This window comes from Gavia stellata, chromosome 8, assembly GCF_030936135.1.
Source record: "Gavia stellata isolate bGavSte3 chromosome 8, bGavSte3.hap2, whole genome shotgun sequence".
Classification (NCBI taxonomy): Eukaryota; Metazoa; Chordata; class Aves; order Gaviiformes; family Gaviidae; genus Gavia; species Gavia stellata.
This window is the reverse complement of record NC_082601.1, coordinates 21310110-21326926: the sequence shown is the minus strand read 5'-3', so window position 1 is coordinate 21326926 and position 16817 is coordinate 21310110. Positions and strand designations below refer to the sequence as shown.

Below are 16817 nucleotides of genomic sequence, written 5' to 3'. Positions count from 1 at the left end.
TATGTAATAATGGAATCAATTACTCAGAAAGACCGAAGGGAAACCTCAAACGTCTTCTTAGTTTATTAATCCTGGATGGGCAAAAGCAATCATCAAAGGAGTGTGGACTGTATCCAGAGAATGTGTGTGCTTTTAATTCTCAAATAAAGGACAACTTTGAGTTTAGGATCCTTATAATTGGGAGTTACATTAATAAAAAACAAGTATCAGCAAAGGCTTCCATCTTGTACAAACTAAAAATTAGTAGCAGAAGTTTCAGTATAGCAACGTGTGATAAGGTTGCCTGCTGGAGACTCTAGCTGGCTTAACAATTTACTTTTCAATTTATACTGCATCAGTAACTCCAGCCCCTCCAGGATCTCTGTGATTCTACACATCACGTTAATTCATGGTTCTCCAGGCTCTTCCTTGAGAAAAGCTTTCTCCATGTCTACATTACAGTATATTTTATTTATGAATTTATGGTCAGGTACCTCAGTTCTGGTCTTGTGTTACTTTTAGATGCTTGGTGCTATAATCTACCAACTAAATTATTTCAGTGATCTCAGTGCATATCATACACATTGATGCTGTGCTGTGAACCCACTCCAGAGATAAAGACTTGAGGTGGCACAGGAGCGGGTTTACCCACCATGTCATTGGATTGGTAATTCAGATTTAGGAATACACAGTCTCATTTCTTTCCTCCAGTTTTCTATTGTAGATTCTTCAAGCGCTTTCTAACATCCCCCTCTACGTTTGTACAGGATTTGATTTTTTGGGGGTCATTTGAAAAGGAATCCATTATTTTATAAGATCATTATTGTGGCACTTTGTGTGTGTGTGTGTGTGAGATTTCTACAAACTACTCCAGACAAGCAAGAAGCTTTAGGAAAAAGGCTATTGAATTAATGCAGATGAATACAATATTGTGTCTCAAATCTAGACATGGCAACTCCAGAATACAGGTGTTGCACATTCACGAGGTAAAGTAGGGAAGGCTACATGACTTCATGTACAGAAAAAACAATTAGAACTCATTTCAGGCACTGAAACTCACTCTTAAAAATCGTTTTTCATAATTAAAATTATTACTACACTATGCCACAAACTTTTGCAAAGTAGACATCAAATAAGGCTGTAATTTCTTACTTGGTGGCACTGCTCCTTAACCAGATCTGCCTGCCTTCTGCCATTCCCTCCCTCCAGCCATTCAAACCTCTCCACTGTGCTGTACCGTGCACTAGTTTAAGCAACTGGTCCTGCTGCAGAAGGACTTGGAAGAAAGAAAAGAACATTACTTTCAGCCGATGCACTGCAGGGCTTCATAAAGAGATGTTTTGTACAGGGGAGAGTTTGTTGCAGAGAGCGGGAAAAAGCAGCAGGGACTACTACATCAGCCAGCACGGGCACCAAAGACATTCATAGGAAACCAGAGTCTTAAATGTCAAACCAGTTTTAGTCTGAAATGATATTATGACACTTGCCTTGCAAAAAATGAGAAGCAGCATTCTTTTCCCACATGGTCTTGCTTGTACATCCTGTTTCCTTTTACTTAAAAGGCTTGTGGTTTTGATTCACAGCTCACAGACAGTCAATAAATGCAATCTAACCCTCTTTGGTATCTAACATTAACCTTCAGCACAGTAAACTGTCAGTAAGAAAGAATTATGCTTGTTCCTCCCATAACTGAGTTGCTGTCACTTAAACAGCATTAATCGTACAAAAACTTCTTTTTCATTTAAGGAAAGTATTTGCTTTTATAAACTAGGATTACTGATACTTGAAAAAATACAGGAAGATAAAATGTATTAACTAGTAAAATATAGGTGTACAATTTTCAAGATTACCTCATAGAATATGCATTTATACTTGCTCTTAAAAAAAAATATACTGTTAAAACACTTGTATCAGTATTTTGCTCTAACTGGGAGAGTTTAAGGACATAGGCAAAGCAGTGCTTGAGGGCAGAAGTAGTGTCTTTTTCTAGACCAGCAGGAAAAAGCTGAAAAATAATTTATAAAACATCTAAAGAAATTCTGAGCAGTTGCTTTTAACTTCTATTCAGCTTTGAAATATGCTGCTCTATTTCAGGCCTGGAAAGTGTTTCTGAGCAAATATTGGAGTTTTTTTCTGTTGGTACAATTTAGTTTTTCTAAATTGTCTAATTTTCTTTTATAGGTTATTCTTATGCAAGAGGCTAAAAGTAATTAAATTTGCAGGATGAAAACATGGCACAGGCACTGCTGGTACCACCAGGACCTGAAAGCTTCCGCTATTTTACTAGAGATTCTCTCGCAGCTATTGAAAAGCGTTCTGCAGAAGAAAAAGCTAAAAAGCCCAAGCAAGAACATACAGATGATGATGATGAAAATGGTCCCAAACCAAACAGTGACTTGGAGGCAGGAAAGACACTGCCATTTATTTATGGTGACATACCTCCAGGAATGGTATCTGAACCTTTAGAAGACCTGGACCCATATTATATCAATAAAAAAGTGAGTGAATAATGTTTTGCGCAAAGTAGAATATAATTTTCTACATTAGAAAAATTTAATCACAAAATATGATGGTTAGAGCCATCAAGGCACTAAATATACAGAAACATCCTTTCATCTAACAGAACTGATTTATGCTCTTCTATATTATGAACCCTTCAACTTCCGTTTATTTACTTGTTATTTACCTCAGTGTAGGAATATATAGCTTCCTTGAGCCTGCCTGAATTTGAGAACACAACTGAATTTTCCTGATTTCAATGTAGCAGTAAGACTGGATATGACAAACGAGGTGTTCCAAGCATGATTTTGCAGTGGAGATGGTTGTACATAATCCGTTAGCATCCATCCAAGTTAGTGAAATAAAGGACTGTAACCATATTCTTTGCTTCTGTTATAGCTATATAACATATGTAAGCATATATATAGAGATGTATCTATAAAATATATGTATATTGTAGCATATAGAGGCTCTGTGTAAATCTTGGGTCGTATAAAACTACCACAATGAAAACTGAGGTGCTTGGGATTGCTATGATAGTTCTCTGCTGCACAGCTGTCAATTAGAAGTCTGTGGCAGACACCACAGAAAAGCTAAGTTTTGAGGAAGGAATTGAAAAAAGACAGTTTTGTTGTTCTGAAGACTAATTGAGAGTTTTCATGCAGAAAGAGCAGAGCGAAGAGTTACATGTTGTAAGAGAAAAGTAATGTGCCCGAGTTCATGTGCAAAGCTATAACACAACTGGACCATTAATAGCATAGTTGTGCTCCATGAAGAATTTAAATTCCTAAAATAGGTGTACTTCCCCTTCTGATTTGCACAGTCATACTAAGTCCTCATTTTCACATGATCCGCAAGCCAGGGACTTGGAGATAGAAAGGCTAGTTCAAACAGATCCATTCAAGTAAAAAGTTTGCCCCTTGACCTTTTTAAAAGTCAGGATCTGTAATAGAGTATATGGGTTTTGGTCTCGCAGCAATGATACATACAATCTGGAAACAGACTACCATTATGTGATTTAAGAGAAAGACAAGGAACAAACAAGTATATCTCTGTAGCTGGGATTAGTTGTAGACTGTGTTAAATTCCTCCAGGATCTGAAATAGTCCAGCCTGGGAATAGTTAAAAATACCTTATGTCCTGCACAGATTAAGGTACAGCTGACACTAAGAGCAAGTTCTCCTCTGTACTCTCTGCTTATTTCTGCAAGCTCCTTTAGCAGCATCAAGATGTTCTCCCAGTTCCTCATAGATCTGCAAAGTGTTGTGGTTAAGGAGAGTGAAGGAAGATGAAGCTGTGGATAATAACCATAAATTCAAAAATGCAGAAGGTGTTTTATAGACAAGTGCTTGGGATTATCTTTCCTCATCTCTCTGAAACAGAGAAGGGAATGGACACAGTTGCTCTGATGATGGCTTGAGGCATTCCCGGCTGCCATCCAGATAAGAAACTTGATGTTGAGCAACTATAAAAAATGAAGGCATAAAGTATTTTAAAGTGTAACAAAAGTTATTTTGTTTGTTAGGAAAAAATCATGGCAATTGTGCTTTCAATTTTGTGGCTAAATTTGTGGTTGCATTTTGTTCGCATAACTGTTTTAAAAATTATGGCTTCAGTAAGAGGAATGGAAAATAAAGCAGAATCTATATGTAATTGCATAACCTAACAGTTGCCAAAGTTAAATAAACAGTGCTGTATGTAATACAAATATTAACATTATTAAGGAAATTTAAAGAAATGAAAGGTCAGAGAGGGGGTGTTGCCAAGGGTTATTTTCATTTATATGGTTTTGGTTATATCAACAGTTCTAAGCAGACTCTTACAATATAATCATGCACACTAAGCCATTTTCTTGACTAGCTGCAAAACAATTCAGGAATACAGGTGCATAAATAAGTTCAGGACTACAGTTTTCGAAACAAGTATTCTACAAATGAAGTATCAGAAGGCCTGAGAAGTACTGAAGTATACTTTCTAACCTCCAATGATCAGAAAAAGTAGTCAGATTTTTTGGAACAAAAGTGTGAAAACTCAGGCTACTGATGGACTTGTTAGTCTATGAGAGTAATGAATAAACTGCAGAATCTTTTGTCACAGATGAATCTGTATTTATGTTACGTACCAGCCTAATGTGCTCAACAGAAAACAAATGGACATCTTAAATGATGAACTAGAATTAGTTATCCCTCCTCCAGTTTATAGCAGAAACTATTCTTAACAATCAACTTGTCAATGCAGAGAAAATCATATGTGAACTGGAGTCTGTCTTCAGGCTCTGCTGCAGCAGTGACCTTGGGACAGGTAACATCTTTCTACCATTTCTAGCTCAGTGAAGGACTGTACGGCAGAGAGGAAGGCCAATGAGTGTGAGTCCGTTCTCTGTCATCCTCAATGTTACACTTGATGTTATTCTGTGAACAGGCACCGTCAACACTCCCTATACCTGTCTTCCTTCCCACTGTAGAGAGGTTTGCTTTCTCTCCCAGAGACGGCAGACCAGACAGGCAGTAAAGGCCACAAAGAGGGCAGCATTTTTCTGATCACAGCCAAGTTTTTACAGAGAATGGAAATCAACATGGAAAACAGTGATACTATATAGCTCTGCTCTGCTCTGTAACAAAGACTCTTTTATGGTAACACAAAGCAGAGCCATTACCATCGACAAAGAGCAAAAGGAATGAAGAATAGTCATGTCCTGAAGCAATTTCAAACAGTACCAAAGATGCAAGTAAACTTCACACACAAATACACTTGGAGTAAAAATGAAAACACTTAGGCGATGACCGCCAACAGGAACAGAATGATAGTGAACATGAACCATAGGTTTATCAGGTCAAATTTTAAAAGATAATAACTGCCTAAATTCAGTGCTCACATATAGGGAAAATAAGAGCATATTGTTAAAAATGCAAACAGCATTTTTTTGAAGAAAAGATTTGTTGTTATAGGATGGCAAATTCTCGTGTACGTTTTTCTCAGACTGCTCAGAATTATGTCAGCTGGCAATTTGTTCATCCCTTTTATTTTTTCACAGATACATTTTTAGAAGATACATGTAATTTGTATTGGTAGTATTTAGAAATCTAAAATGAAACAAAGTTATTTTAAAATGATGGTTTAGTTTTTTAATTTTTTTAAATTTTAAAATTGTTTAGTGACAGGCGTTTGTCCTTGTCACAATATATATGTGTATATAAATCTGTCAAGTATTTGTTCCAAATACAAACTGGTGTTTAGAATTGCCCTTTTGCTGTTTGGTTTTTTTAGTGTTTGCTCACAAGGTAGAATGTATTTGATTAATTTGAAATTCTGACTTTAATCAAAGTCTTCGTTAAAAATAAATTTGAAAATATTTTAGTGATGAAATGCTGCATTTTGCTATTATTGATAAACTGACATCAGTGCTGATAAATCCCACCAATTTTAATAATATCAGAATTCAGTCCACATGCTGGAAAATTTAGCAAATTGGAGAATTGGCTGTGAAAGGCTTAATCCACTGTATTCATAGAAATCAGTTATTTTCCTACCACAGGTAGACAGTAGAATGGAACTTGAACCTCCCAGGCAGAGAATGGAATCTTTTAGAAGGAGGTAAAAACATTTATGTAGTCAACACTGTATTTTAATTTTGTATTTCTTTTTTGCAGACTTTCATAGTATTGAATAAGGGAAAGGCAATTTTCCGATTCAGTGCCACATCTGCCTTGTATATTTTAACTCCTTTCAATCCCGTCAGAAAAATTGCTATCAAGATTTTGGTGCATTCATATCCTTTTTTCTTCATGTTGATTTAAGGGTTGCCATTTAAAACTATTTAATTACTGAAATAATACTTTTCATATGGATATACAAATTATGTCCATATGGGTGTACTATGCTAACTAAACATATGCTGATCACACTTAAAAAGCAGCAATATCACATGTGAATTGCAGTATGATCTTCATTCCTACCAAGAGAATTCTCTACTGAACGACCTAAAGCTGTCAGAATTTACATACCAGGCTTTATATACAAAAGGAGACCTGATCCCATACTAAGCCCTCCAGCTAAGGCCAAATTAGTAACAAACCATTGCACTTGAACATATCTAAGGTCACACTTTTACCAAGACCAGTAGTACTGTTCTTGAACTAGACTCACTTAGCAAGGACAAAAGAGCATGAGTGAAGAGCTGCTTTTTCAGGCATACTTTTTCAGCATTGTGTTTTCAGCATTGAGGTAGGTGTCCTATAAAAGATCCAGGTCAGAATAAAGGAGAATATTTTCAAATATATTTCAATCATGTCCAAAGAACAACTTGGGTGTAAACAACCAACTGCTGCCTAAAGATCTTTTAGAATGATCCCCCTGGCTTCAATCAGTAATTACGTTTGGGTACTAATTTCATATTTTTTCAGACTTAAGGATGTGTTTATGTTTCATTTAAATCCTAAACCTGCCATAATTACAAAATGCATTGTTTTACAGTAAGTGCACCATAACATGCCAGATGGCATACCATGTAAAATAAAATTATATGCAAAGCTTTATTTTCAGATTTTATTTAGAAAGTCACATTATCTGTACATATTTTTATACACTTAATATTTTTAATTATTTTGGTGTTATAAAACTGTCATGGTTTTTTGAGTTACATCCCTTGACTATAATCTACATTATTCAGCATGCTTATCATGTGCACTATTTTGACCAACTGTGTATTTATGACCATGAGTAACCCTCCAGACTGGACAAAGAATGTAGAGTAAGTTAAACATTCTTACTTCATTTTTACTACTTTGTTTTCGTGTGGCTCCAAACAAGAAGCATTTTTTGAAAGTTGCATGTCAGAATGGGCTTTTCCAGAGTCATGAAGAATCAGATTTTATGAGATTATCAATATATTTCTGGTTTTCTCCTGAATTTCTGGTTTTCTCCTGAATAATTTAAATGGTTTAATGCCTTGTACTTTGAAAGTATGTCTGAGAAATATCTGAACGTCTACTGTGAAGTACAAACACGAGCTCTTGTCCTTGGGTGCTCTGAGCTGTAAATTGGAAAAGGAGCTCCAGAACTTAAAATGTGCATGTAAAATTGTTGCGTGTCATTGGTGAGGCCAGCCATACACTGCTTGAGTATCCATGATCTTAGCACAGTGGGACATTCATCGTGGTTCACTGATGTGAATTCACAAGTGCCAGCTACAGCAAGCACACACAACACCCAAACCACAATAAGCTCAAACAACTGAGGAAAGGGCCTTACCTATGAAGGAGTAACAAAGAACTCACAGAAGTAAGGAAATGACAAAGCATCTCTGTTCCTCTTTCTTGTTCATGGTTAAACAGGCATGTTTGTTCTCTAACAAAATACAGATACACATTTTCCTTTGAAATATTATGTTGTTCTTTGAAATAATACTACTCATGATAAACCTAGTTCTAACCACTTGTGGTTTCTTTCATTCCCTCTCATTCTCCAATAGCCATTATTGATTTCTATTTATTTATTTCACTGCATTAAGGAATCTTATGCTGAATGATGTATTTAGAAACTGCACTAGTATTCAACCATTCCCAGTGTGCTCAACAGTGTCTACAGCTTGTAACGGTTGCTGAGAGTCTGAAAGGAGAGCAGTAGGGTCTGTAGGTAGATTTCCTTTATTCTAGAGGTCCACACAGACCCACGCAGGTCTCACGAAGTCCCAGCATTACACCGGTTATAACTGACTATTCTATGTTTTTAAATGAATGGTTGTTCCCACACCAGGTAAATTGGTAATCATGCTCCACATCCTCAAGAATAACAATCTGGGCATGTTTTCTTATGTTTAATGATTATTTATGAAATAAACCTGTATTATAGGCATGAGTATAGTTATTATCCAGAACTGATTTTCACAAAACTCTCTGAATTTGACATAAAAAAAAATTCTTCATATTTTTGTAACACTTAGACATCTACCTGATTTGTGAATGAAAGCAAAGAGGCAGCCCTGTGAGTGCCAGAGAATGTACATATAAATATCGAAGTCTGAAATGCATCTATAAGTAGTAGAGTCTGAAATTATTTGCAAGCACAAAAACTGAGATTAAATCAACCTTTTAGAAAATAAATAATATATATGTGTCAAGTTCAAATTTAATCTATTGAACAACAATTACATTCTTAATTGTTTGGAGAAAGTTAAGTTATTGATTTTCTCCTTTCACTTCTAAATACTTTTTCTTTTCTTTTTTTGTAAGTCACCTTTGATAAAGAATGGCATTGTCTATAAGCATAAGTATGCAAAAATCCATTATTCCTCCTTTGATGCTTTTCAGGTACACCTTCACTGGAATTTATACCTTTGAATCACTTATCAAAATTCTTGCAAGGGGCTTTTGCTTAGAAGGCTTTACTTTTCTGCGAGACCCATGGAACTGGCTTGACTTCAGTGTCATTTTAATGGCGTAAGTGGTTCAAGAACTTTTTAAGCTTTTAGGGCATGAAATTAGTGGAAAATATTATTATAATAAATATATTGATTTAAAAGTATTCAATTTCTGCAACCTGTGAAACTTAGACACCATATCACACATTTTAGTACTCTTAAATCAAAGTAAAATACGGCAGGAGCCAGCACAGACTGTCAGCTGCTAGTGTAATTATGGCTGAGGGACACTAATTTCATGTCCTACATTTTTCTGCTCACCAGAAAGGAAGCCATCCCTTTGACTTCATGTCACTGTCCTATTATAAGCTAATTAGTTTAATTAGCTGTTCAAATACAAATCAGTGAGTTTCACTTCAATGAAATTTAAGCAAAATTTATGAAAACAAATAATTATAAAAGCGAGGTGTTCTGAAGACACAGGTAAATTTTGAAATATGATTGCTACTATTGCCACAGAGGTTTTGAAGACCCACATAATTAGTATAAGATCTGCCTCAATTCTGAATAACTGTGATTTAATTCTACAGGTATGTAACAGAATTTGTAAACCTAGGCAATGTTTCAGCTCTTCGAACTTTCAGAGTATTGAGAGCTTTGAAAACTATTTCTGTAATCCCAGGTAAGAAGTAACTGTGTAAGGTGTTAGGCCCCTCGTAACTCCAATTGTTATTTGTGTGCTGTCATTGTGTTTGTGTGTGAACTCCCCTATTACAGATATGTGACAGAGTTTGTGGACCTGGGCAATGTCTCAGCGTTGAGAACATTCAGAGTTCTCCGAGCTTTGAAAACAATATCAGTCATTCCAGGTGAGAGCGAGGTTAAACACCGAGGCTGACTTTTGTTCCATTGAAGTCGAATTCACTTCTTTTGAGCATAAGTCTTGCTGTTTGCTGCTCATGTTGCCAGGGGAAAAAAAAAAAAAAAAGGCATGGATCATAAGCCTGGATTATGATTCTTTGCTTCTTCAGCATTAGCTTCTTTTATTTTGCAAAATCAGCCTTTGAGTTTAACAGATTCTTGCATGAAACAAAATATGAGGCCTATGGGTTATTTTGCTTTGTTTTTCTGCATTTTATTATGACAAATTGTCTCTTTTACATTAAAAAAGCTTTAGCGCTATGGCTTTCTTGATTTTGAATTTTTTCCTTTGTTTTACCACTTAAAATTGTCAGTCTTAAAGTCAACCAAGTAACAACAAAAAAGCTACCAAAAAGGAGATAAATATTGCACAGGAAAATTTATCAAACACAAATTATTTTTTTTTCCTCAAAATTACTTGCAATTCTATCTCATACTATCTTCATACTGTTATGAAGTCATATTTAATATTAATTTTTTTCCTCAAAATTACTTGCCATTCTATCTTCATACTATTGTGAAGTCATATTTAATATGAACTGGAAACTGAATTATTGGCAGAATATTAAATGCTGGGAAAAATTAAGAAATAAAATCAAATCTATAACAGGAAAGCATGATTGATAAAATTTCCTGCTTGAGAATAACATTATATATTCAGTTTATTGGAATATATGTACATTGCATATTCATGAAAAAGAATCTTTTTCTTTCATTCATCTTCACAAGCTCTGATGCTGCTCATGAAACTTTACTTTTTGAGAAATAAAAAATAATTTCTTTTAAGCATCTGCATGACATCTTAATTATATGGGAAGGGCAAAGATACTCTTTGATAAATCTATGGATATTTTCTCTTTGCAGGCCTAAAGACTATTGTAGGAGCCCTAATTCAGTCTGTGAAGAAGCTCTCGGACGTAATGATCCTGACTGTGTTTTGTCTGAGTGTATTTGCACTAATAGGGCTGCAGCTGTTCATGGGCAACTTGAGGAATAAATGCCTGCAGTGGCCTCCAGACAATTCTACTTTTGAAACAAGTGTTATTTCCTACTTCAATAGCACAATGGATGAAAATGGTACATTTGTTAATATGACAGTGAGCACATTTAACTGGAAGGATTACATTGAGGATGAAAGTAAGAATGACTGATACAATTATTTTTAATATATTTGTGGCTATAGTATGTAACTATTTGTGATCAAGCAAAGAATATTGAACAGTTTATATTTCTGCCTTATGTAGAACTGCTTACAGTCACTGTCTGGCAGAGATCAAATACATACAATGAACAAGTACAATAACCAGAAGGGTTCCTAAACAAACTACAGATCAGCAGCTAGCCACTTTGATTTTATTACAATTTATTTTTATTTTACTTCGCAGTACTTTCAGGTTCATTTTATTTACTCACATATATTTATAATGCTTTCTACACAGCTCATTTTTACATTTTGGAAGGACAAAGAGATGCTCTACTTTGTGGTAATAGCTCTGATGCAGGGTAAGACCCTTTCAAAAATCCTCTCTTATGTTCTGTAGAAAAGCAGTAACATGAAACCTATCTGTAGCAGTTGCAACTCCGTATTTTGCAGTTACAGAACTTGTAGAGTTTTGTGGCTAAACAATGGTTTCTTACTTAAGTAAAATATTTTAGTCTTTGGCTAAACAAAATACTCCTTAACAGCCTTTCTTCCTGCTTGAGTTGAAAATGGTGTTGGTGTTCATGATAAAATCTGAACTCTTATAGAGTCTATTTTGGAGATGTATTGATTGAAGAAAACAAGATGAAAGCAAAGATTAGAACTGAGAAAGAGAGTACGTAAAATATTAAGAAAGCACAGTAGTGACTTCATAGTTCAAGACAGAATCCTTTTTTTCAAGCCTAACTCTTTTTCAATACTGGCAAATTCTGCCATACACATGTGCCCATTTATGAGCCTAGAATTGTTAGTTGAACTCCAATACCTAACTGGCAACAGTGAAGAAACGTAAAAAAAATATCTCAGCATTATGTGGGAGATCCATAACAGTACAACTGGATTTAGCTAATAATATTGTTTAATCTGTCTGTAACTTTAACAACATTTTAGCAATTATTTCTGCCAGGAAATTATTAATTTTTAATAAAGATTCTATTTGCAAAATGTGACTGAAGAGAATTTAAATATTTAGGTCATTTCAACCAGTGAACGGATGGAAAAGGTATCTTTCATTTACTCTCCTTTTAGTTCATTTCTTAGGACTTTTTTTTCTGAATGAATTTAATTGTAATTCATGGATTTCCTGTGGAAAAATAATCCATATTGTTCCAAAAGATAATAAATATGTTCTAGAAGGAAATAAAAGTTATGACTAAGAACCTCCTGTTTGGTTTTCACACAGGCAGTGTCCAGAGGGATATATATGTGTGAAAGCTGGTAGAAACCCCAACTATGGTTACACAAGTTTTGACACCTTCAGCTGGGCTTTCTTGTCACTATTTCGGCTAATGACTCAGGACTTCTGGGAAAACCTGTATCAGCTGGTAAGAAGTTTTTGTGATATAAAAAGTAAACTGTAGGCAACATACAAAATTACATAAATAGGCTTATTTGTACATAAGCTGAAACCATAATGCTGTTGCAGTAACAAAGATAAGTGGTGGAATAATATATAGATATGCTTTCTACTCCCTAGACACTACGTGCTGCTGGGAAGACATACATGATATTTTTTGTTCTGGTGATTTTTCTGGGCTCTTTCTATCTGATCAACTTGATCCTGGCTGTGGTCGCCATGGCCTACGAAGAACAGAATCAAGCAACCATGGAAGAAGCAGAGCAGAAAGAGGCAGAATTTCAACAGATGCTGGAACAACTGAAGAAGCAACAAGAAGAAGCTCAGGTAATGATGGAAATTGTACTTTCTGAACAGCTTATTCTTGAGGCAAGGGTAATAATTTTTATGAATTAGAACATGTATAAATCGTGCAATGACTTACACAAAGAAAAAAGTCTTGTTTACCACACAAGTTATAAAAGTGGAAATAGCCAATGAAAATTAGGAACTAACCAAATAGCAAAAAAGCAAGCTAATGGTACAGAAAAGAATGCTACTAAGTTCATCAAAAGACTGTAAAAGTAAAATATTTGTGATAAGAGTGTCCTAGAAACCTGACTTTAAGTCGTCATAATTCATGATGCTTTTACGTTACAGATCGTATGAACAGCATGAAAAAAGTCCAGTTACTTCTGGTTTACAGTCTGAGTGAGAATTTCCAGGCTTGCTGTACTTAATAGTTCTTCCCCAAAATTCAGAAAATAGAGAGAAGGATTGTAATCAGTGTTCTTTTAGGTTTCTATCCAGCAAGGTATTTAAGCATATTTAAGCACACTGAAGTAAATCAGAAGTTTATATACCCTTAGAACATACTAGCAATATTTATAACAAAGGTATTACTTCAGAATTCTTTTAATGTAATCTTTGTTTTCTTTGAAAAGAGAAGAAAATTATTTAAAGTTTTATGAGAAAAAGAAATTTTAATAAATACTTTTGTGTGAGGTTTTCTTATCTGAAAGTAAAATACATGCAGGAATTCAGCTCCGTGAGTCAGATGTCTGTCTAATTTCTGGACTGATTTTCTATTGCTTTTCATCTGGCATATAGTAATTTTCAACATGACAATGTTTATAAAATGCTGGAAAATTAGAATCTTCTAGGAAACTATAGTGTTTGTAGTATTTTACAGCTACTTTCACTAAGTTAGAATGATTCTATAAAGTGCTAATAGAAAGTGAAATTCCCCATATTTTCTTGAAAAGAAAGCTTTATGCATGACCGGTGAAATATAATCAACATATCTCTGCTTTATTCATTAAACCTTAGCACTTCCAAATCACTAAAGAAAAAGCAGAATTCCGCAAAATGCAAATTAAAAAAGTTAAATATCGGCAAAGAGCACCTGTTTTTAAAAAATCTGATATTTTCATCCACTAAATCATATTATATCAAAAGATATCAGGAGACTCATCTAGATGTTTGTGTGTTTGAGAGTCGAGACAGAGATCAAGCTGATCCAGAATTAGGAAGAAGAATAGAACCATATGAAACAGAGACTACAAGGAAGGTTGGATAAAGGCCCTGGAAAGTCGTTATGTATTTAAATAAATGACCACTCAATTCATTATACGAAAAGCAGTATTACAGTCAAGATCCCTTTTTTACGTGAAAATATTAGCAGAAAGTATGCATTACAAGGTGGATCACTGAGCTGCTGAATTGGTTGCTGAGACAGAAATGAGTGGGGGACCCATCTCTTCACTCTCTTGACACTGAATCTATTCATCCACAAACCTAAGTCATCACAGCGGTCTTTGGATTGCTCCACTTGTTTGACCTTTGGTGTTAGTGTTACGGAGTAGATAGGTGATGACTCAGCATCTGCTGTCTTTGTTTCTGTTAGAGCATTTGAAGGACGATATTCTGAAACCTGTATGACAAAATTTTGAGTATCACTTTTTTAATTGATAAACACTTCAGAATCCTTTTAATATTCCATTTAGCAGAAAAAGTCTGTATCAAGTCAACTTGTATAGCATGGGTAGTATATTGTGGTGCAGAAAGCCATTAATTCATACTATGAGCTTTCAAAATACCTTTCCTGCTGTAGAGAGATATCTCATAATTCCTGAAATACTTGTAATTGAATATAATATGTTTTGCTGGATAATTACTAGTCATCTTTGTTATATAACTGTAGTCTCTTGCCACTTATCACACCACCCTTTTTTTTAAGCCCACAGCAGCCTATCATCTTCCAAAACTTATTTTCCACTGCAGAATTTCATAGCAATCTCCCAGACAGTTCTTTCTAGGAAGAGTACTGGACACACTCTCAATTATTCCTTTATTTGATGACTAAATGAACCAGTTTTCCTAATGAACCAAATCAGGTAGGCTGACCACTGGAGTTGAAGATACTGGTCGCAAGTTTTGGGAAGGCTCTTTGCTCCAGTAAGTCATCTCATCCCTTTCCATCAGAGAAGAAACCTAAACTTTTTCTTCTCTCTGGCTGCAGCAGCAACAGGCAATAAATGTACCTTTGTGTAGCTATAACAAAGACCTAGAGTGCTGTTACAGTGGGAAATGTGGGAGGGGAAACATGAAGAGGGAGGTAGGGCTTGAGGACATCTCTAGAAGGTATGCCTGTTGCCAGTGAAAGTAGAAGGAAAGAGAGAGGAGTGTCCTTGCTGTGAAGACAGTGAGGAAAGGCTGGATTCAACTACTTGCAGGCTGCTAGTTGGATTATGATACATTAACTCACATTGTGGATGTTAGGGATGAGTTTTCTCTGTAAGGACTCAGAAGGGATCAACTGAATTAGAGCATGATGTGGGGCTTTTTTCGAGAGAAAATGGGGAAGGAGGTCTGAAAGACATGAAAAAGCACCATGCTTATACTTTTCTGACGACCTTAATTTTAGACCAGTGTCTTGTGCAGCAAGTCTTTAAGGAATAGTGATGCTGTCATTCTGCTGAAGTTGACGCTTCAAGTAGCTCATGCTACTAAACAATGAGGAGCTATACAACTCTGTAGTTTATCTTCAGTTCAATTTGTTTGTGTATATTTGCATACTCAAGGATGTACAACCAGCAGTATTACCACAATGATAACAAAAACAGTTGATAAAAGGCTAGAAAATTGTTCCATTTTGGCCTACTAAAAATACCTTGCTTTGTAACCTGACAGGCAACAGCAGCAGTAGCAGCAGCATCAGTTGCATCAAGAGATTTCAGTGGTGTAGGGGGATTAGGAGAACTCTTGGAAAGTTCTTCAGAAGCATCAAAGTTGAGCTCAAAGAGTGCTAAAGAAAGAAGAAACAGAAGGAAGAAAAGAAAACAGAAAGAAATGTCTGAAACAGAGGACAAAGGAGATATCGATAAGTTCCCCAAGTCCGAGTCAGAAGACAGTATAAGAAGGAAAAGTTTCCGCTTCTCGACAGAAGGAAGTCAACTGACATATGAAAAAAGGTTCACATCTCCTCACCAGGTACAGTGCTCTTTTTTATTAAATCATGTACATCTACTCTAATTCGGTTTTGACTGACATTACAGCAGCTTTACATATTGGAAGTTATGTAAAAGGTGAGTGAAGGAAAAAAAACAGTGGTAGTACCATTAACAGTGTTACAGTTTGATATGGTTTGATCCATTCTATTAACAAAGGGATAAAAAGAACATACCAAGGATAATTGTAAACTTAATTAAAACATTTCTGAAAATGTATTTCTGGTAGATTGGAGAAAGCATCAAAGACTCCTTGATTAGTACTCATATATTTGCATTAATCAACCACAGGTTCTCTGTTCTGCATCCATTTCAAAACTATACAAATATGTGAGGTTTTTTAGCAGACCACATCATCAAAATACCCTGCATAGGAAATTCCACACTACCACTAGTTTCTATTATTTTCCTTAATTAGCTTCTTTAAATAGTAGATAATGAGAAAAGTAGCTCTAGTGCTCCACAATAAAGACAAACTCTATAGGGGTCGCTTGGGCTTACATTTATAAGAATTTAGTCATACTGTTCTTTTTCATTAGAAATTCATTATACAAGATGGAGAATCATTGCAATCATAGAAAAAAATAGTTTAGGAAGGACCTCTGGAAAACATTTAGTCCAAACTTCAAAGCTCTACTCCCTTAAGGATCTCCTCCATCACTTAAGGATACCTTTGCTTATTTCAAGTCTACACACAGTTATGGTATTTGTAGAAAAATCACTCAAAACACATCCTTTCAAAATGATCATGTCTGGTCTCAGCCAACAGATGACATTTACCTACCAATACTACCCATGTTTAACTACCAATGCTTATCCTATTTAATGTTCGTATCAAGTGTGTTAGTTTACAGGCTCATATGGGATTCAGTGGCAGAAATAGTTCACACTGAAATACATGCACTGAGGTGAGAAAAGCTTAATTTGCGACAAAGCCTCAGTAACTAGTCAAGTATAAGGGATGATGCCTGGTCTGAAAAAGATACATTTGCATTTCTAAGGAAGTGAAGTAAT

The 16817-nt window shown here is 35.3% G+C and overlaps 1 protein-coding gene across 18 annotated transcripts in view; it reads left to right on the top strand.

Moving 5' to 3' along the window:
• Positions 1-2210: 2210 nt before the first annotated feature.
• LOC104250494 (sodium channel protein type 2 subunit alpha) overlaps positions 2211-16817 on the top strand; it is a 60066-nt gene continuing 45459 nt past the window's right edge. For 4 of the 18 annotated variants that reach the window (XM_059820754.1, XM_059820752.1, XM_059820741.1 and 1 more), the window contains exons 1-10: positions 2211-2477; positions 6129-6247; positions 7139-7228; positions 8787-8915; positions 9614-9705; positions 10622-10894; positions 11197-11260; positions 12142-12283; positions 12436-12642; positions 15487-15786. In XM_059820754.1, coding sequence (XP_059676737.1) covers positions 2211-2477; positions 6129-6247; positions 7139-7228; positions 8787-8915; positions 9614-9705; positions 10622-10894; positions 11197-11260; positions 12142-12283; positions 12436-12642; positions 15487-15786 — 1683 coding nt within the window. Of the gene's footprint in view, positions 2478-6128; positions 6266-7138; positions 7229-8786; positions 8916-9426; positions 9519-9613; positions 9706-10621; positions 10895-11196; positions 11261-12141; positions 12284-12435; positions 12643-13104; positions 13109-15486; positions 15787-16817 lie in introns of all 18 variants that reach the window. The other 14 variants (XM_059820755.1, XM_059820753.1, XM_059820742.1 and 11 more) reach the window with 8 other exon arrangements.